This window comes from Fukomys damarensis, unplaced genomic scaffold (assembly GCF_012274545.1).
Source record: "Fukomys damarensis isolate Sample0158 unplaced genomic scaffold, DMR_v1.0_HiC HiC_scaffold_27, whole genome shotgun sequence".
Taxonomy (NCBI): Eukaryota; Metazoa; Chordata; class Mammalia; order Rodentia; family Bathyergidae; genus Fukomys; species Fukomys damarensis.
Window position 1 is genome coordinate 3,859,154 of NW_022900939.1, and position 4,597 is coordinate 3,863,750.

General features: G+C 39.5%; 1 protein-coding gene across 1 annotated transcript; it reads left to right on the forward strand.

Moving 5' to 3' along the window:
* The first annotated feature begins 3,288 nt into the window (after positions 1–3,288).
* LOC104851233 (olfactory receptor 5AP2) lies at positions 3,289–4,242 on the forward strand. The gene has a single exon (XM_010608407.1). It carries the CDS (start codon positions 3,289–3,291, stop codon positions 4,240–4,242), a length of 954 nt encoding a protein of 317 aa, XP_010606709.1.
* Positions 4,243–4,597: the final 355 nt, after the last annotated feature.

A 4,597-nucleotide genomic window follows, 5' to 3' on the forward strand; every position in this document is an offset into this window, starting at 1 on the left:
GAGATGGAGAGAGAGAGAGAGAGGGAGAGAGAGAGAGAGAAAGAGAGAGAGTGTCTGAGGGAGGAAGGAGAGAAGGGAAGAGAGATGGAAAGGAATTAAGCTGAATTATTGCCTATGCCAACTACCCACAATAAACAGAATCACTATGTATTGCAAACATGCATAATAAAAATTAAAAATAAAATTGAAAATAAATATGAAGAAACAAAACCATAAAGAAGGAAGAGGTTCTGTATTACTCAGAATAGAAGAAGAGATAGAAGCATACACTTCCCACTATGAAATGGAGATCACATAGTATTTTGCTAAAACTGCTTACTAATGGCAGTGAGTCCTAAGGAATTCTCAGCAACTGTAATCACACTTTCTTAGCGGGAGTCCCGTGGCATTTTACGTCACCGAGCGTGCTCTGGAGTATCAGCGACTCTCTTAAGAATCACACTCAGATGTACAGTATTCTCACCCAGTCATGACAAGGTCACTGGAGACGACTCTAACACAAACAAAACTGAGAATTACCTTGCTGAGTACAAATTTAGACTCCATAAGTACTTATTTTTCAGGAAGTTAATTGCTTTTAACCATACATTTCCTCCCTGCAAAGAAGGAATAATGCAAAATATTTAATAAGATTTAAATAAAATAATATAACGAAGCATGTGCTTGTGGAGCATAGAAAAGCATCAAAAGCTATATTTTCATATTTATTATTTTAACTCATTACGTCTTATGTTTAATTACCTCCTTTGAAGTATTTTATTATTTTTATTATACTTCTCATATTTATACTGTTGGGAAATTTTCCTTTGACAGTTTGGGGAGGGATTGATTAGCTGAAGAGCCCTGTATTTGTTGAATTCCTCCAACAAGGGCAGCCTTATTAATACTCAGGATATTGCCTGCTTACTTATCTGATTGGTGTTGAGGGTCATGTAAGACAACAGATGCAGTGACACTGAGAAAGTTATGGGATCTATGAAAATATGTTGCTCAAAATATGTATTGGTACCTGTCTGTGATACAAAACCATGACATGTATTTTGGGGAATTTGTGTCTGTATAAATTTGGGGGATATAAGTTGGGGGAATTTATACATATATAAAAACTTGGGGAATACATTATATGTTGTTGATCATTGTGATCTCTCTCTCCCCACTCCTTCTTCTCCAGATTAATTTTCCACCTCCAAAATTTTGCTCTTTCAATTATTTGTATTTGTGTTTCTCATACAAAAGAAATAATGTAATATTTAACATTTTGTGTCTGATTTGTTTCCCTTAGCATTATGGTCACGAGATTCATTTATTATCCTACAAATGAGTGAGATTTACCCTTCTTGTGACTGAAAAGTTTTCCACTGTGAGCACGCACCACTTTTTTATCCATTTGTGTGTTCACTGGAACATAGATCTCTTCTATAATTTAGCTGTGATAAACTGTGCTGTTATAAACATGGGTAGGCATGTACCATGGTGATGTGATGTCATTAACTCTCTTGGGGAAATACCTAGAATTGGTATAGCAGGGTTCAGCGGAATGAAAAAGAAAAGAAAATGCGATGTTTTGTTACTGCTTATGACACTGAATAGCTGGCTTCATGGAAACCAGTTTGAACAGGTGCGTCTATGCATGGCAGTGTCAGGAGGCTTGGGGTGATCTCCTCTCCACTTTTATGTCCACTGTGTTCAGTGGGTGTGGACAAGGATCTTAGGTGATGCCTCCCATGTTTTACTTTCAGGCAGTAGCTAATAACGTTTTTTGTCCTCTGTCAGGTGTGAGTTGTGTAATCCTTTGTCTGAAATGCTGAGTAATATTTGGGTGGCTAGATTAGTCCAGTTCATTGTCCAACAGCCTGAAGACCTTGAACAAGTGGAGTGCTTGGGAGCAAGTGCAGCCCATGCCGCTGAGTGGCACCAATATCTAGATGCTCCCTTGGTATATCTAGAGCCTGCATTCTGAGTTTTTTTTTTTTTTGGTAGTGGGGATCAAACTTGGGTCCTTGCACTTTCAGGACAGGCAGCAGAAGCACTGAGCTAAATGCCCAGACCCAGTCTTAGTTTTTGTTTCCCTTTTTTGTCCTGTATTGACTTTGTCACAACTCGCACAGTGCAAATCATAGCTCCGTTGAAATTACCTGATGTTATTTACCTGCTTCAATGTGGTGGTCCAAAACTCCCACGGGCTACTTCTGCCTTCTGCCAGCTCTGTTATTTTTGAGTTATTATTGTACATTGCAATGGAGTACCACGATGTTTTGGTAACATGATCTTTAACTTAAACACAGCCATTTTTCAAACATTTATCTTTTATATGGTGAAACCATTCAAAGTCATTTTGTCTCACTTTTGAGAAACACAGTACAGAGTTACTGTCTATACACAGACATTTGTATCACAGACTTTTACCATGGTAGTAAGAAGCTGACTGCTGGGTGTTTTCACTTTCTTGGCTACTATTGCCCTTTTCATCAGGCCTGTTCATCCTAATTCTATAAGCACTGAAAACTTTCAATGTGTACTTGATTTTTTTTTTTCTTTGCAGATGTGAGTCCTTGGAACTTGGGGGTTATTTAAAACATGTTGTCTGTGTTCAAATAGCCTCTATTGGTTTCCTTCACAATAAAATTTTAAAATACTGTTCCTGTTTGTGATGGAATATTTTCCTCATGTTGCTATACTGATTAACTTTTCTAAGTTTCATTTAGTTTAAATAATTCCCATCAGTACCAAGAAGGAAGAGTTAGGTCAATTCATTCTGTCATTTTTCTCCAGAAGTTGAACATACAGGGTGTGTTAATTTATTTGGTATAAATAATAATGGCAGTTACCACTTATCAATATATTCTTATCATCATTAAATAGTGAATGCCAAAAAAATCATAGTTAATAAATATGACACAGCTCATTTTCTGGGTCAGTATTTAGTATGCAGCATGCTGTGTGTTAGGCCCAAGTCTTTTGTTTTATTTTTTATTATTTTGGTTTTTTTGAGACAGGGTCTTACTATGTAGTTGAAACACCTGGAACTCACTATGTAGCCCAGGCTGGTCTCAAACTCACAGTGATCCTCCTGCCTCAGCCTCCTGAGTGCTGGGATTACAGGCGTGGGCTACCACACCCGGTTTAGGACACAGTCTTTTGAATGGACATCAGTCCCACACACTTTTTATATACTTGTTATCTTCTCCACTTCTGCTAGGATTTATAGGTGTTTATAAAATTCCTGGTTCTATCCAGTATTCACCTGACCAAACACAAAGTTTGATCTTCTCCCTTATTGCAGCTGAGATGATCAAACACGTGAAAGAGGACCGAGGCAGAAACCACACAGAAGTGACAGAATTCATCCTCTTAGGACTTTCCGACAACCCGGATCTCCAAGCCGTCCTCTTTGCACTGTTTCTGTCCATCTACGCTGCAACCATGGTGGGCAACTTGGGGATGGTTGTGCTGATTAAGCTGGATCCCTGCCTCCACACGCCCATGTACTTCTTCCTCAGCAGCCTCTCCTTTGTGGACGCCTCCTACTCTTCCTCTGTCACCCCCAAGATGCTGGTGAACCTCATGGCTGAGAGTAAGGCCATTTCTTTTAGTGGATGTGCTGCGCAGTTCTACTTCTTTGGCTCCTTCCTGGGAACGGAGTGCTTCCTGTTGGCGATGATGGCCTATGACCGCTATGCTGCCATTTGGAGCCCTCTGCTGTACCCAGTAACCATGTCTGAGAGAATCTGTTTCATGTTAGTAGCTACGTCCTTCTTAGCAGGGTTTGGAAACGCAGCTGTGCACACAGGAATGACTTTCAGGTTGTCCTTCTGCAGTTCGAATAGGGTCAACCATTTCTACTGTGACACCCCACCACTGCTCAAACTCTCCTGCTCTGACACCCACATCAATGGCATTGTGATCATGGCTTTCTCCAGTTTTACTGTCATCAGCTGTGTCATGATTGTCCTTATTTCCTATCTGTGTATCCTCATTGCAATATTGAGAATGCCTTCAACAGAGGGAAGGCACAAAGCCTTCTCCACCTGTGCCTCTCACCTCACTGCTGTCACCATTTTCTTTGGGACAATTCTGTTCATGTACTTGCGACCTACATCCAGCTACTCCATGGAGCAGGACAAGGTTGTGTCTGTGTTTTATACAGTAGTGATCCCCATGCTAAATCCTTTCATCTACAGTTTGAAAAATAAGGATGTGAAGGAGGCCCTGAAGAAGGTCTTAAAGAAATACCTGTTCTAACATCAATTTACCCAACTTCTTCTTATGTAGTTGATATATTTCATATTTATTTTTGAGGGCTAAAATGCTTTCTATATTTTATGTTGTGAAAAAAATGAGATACGTTTCTTAATCTCCTAAATCCTACACATGTTTAATAGACACTTCTGATGAGTTAAAAACAGTGGGATGAATTAGGTATGTGGTACGAGTATTGACACACTTGGGCTTCACTGACTTAGGTTCAAATTTGAAGTTCAGTGTCTAGCTTACCACGGTCTGTACTTACCATGCCTTGATTGGTATCATTGGTTAGCCTCAAGGTAAGGAGGCTTGAAAGCACAGTTTTTATTGAAAGTTTATCAGAGAGTGTTCT

What these genes read in the sequence shown, in the direction of transcription:
- LOC104851233 (XM_010608407.1), top strand. Translation starts at nt 3,289, where the DNA reads ATGATCAAACACGTGAAAGAGGACCGAGGCAGAAACCACACAGAAGTG.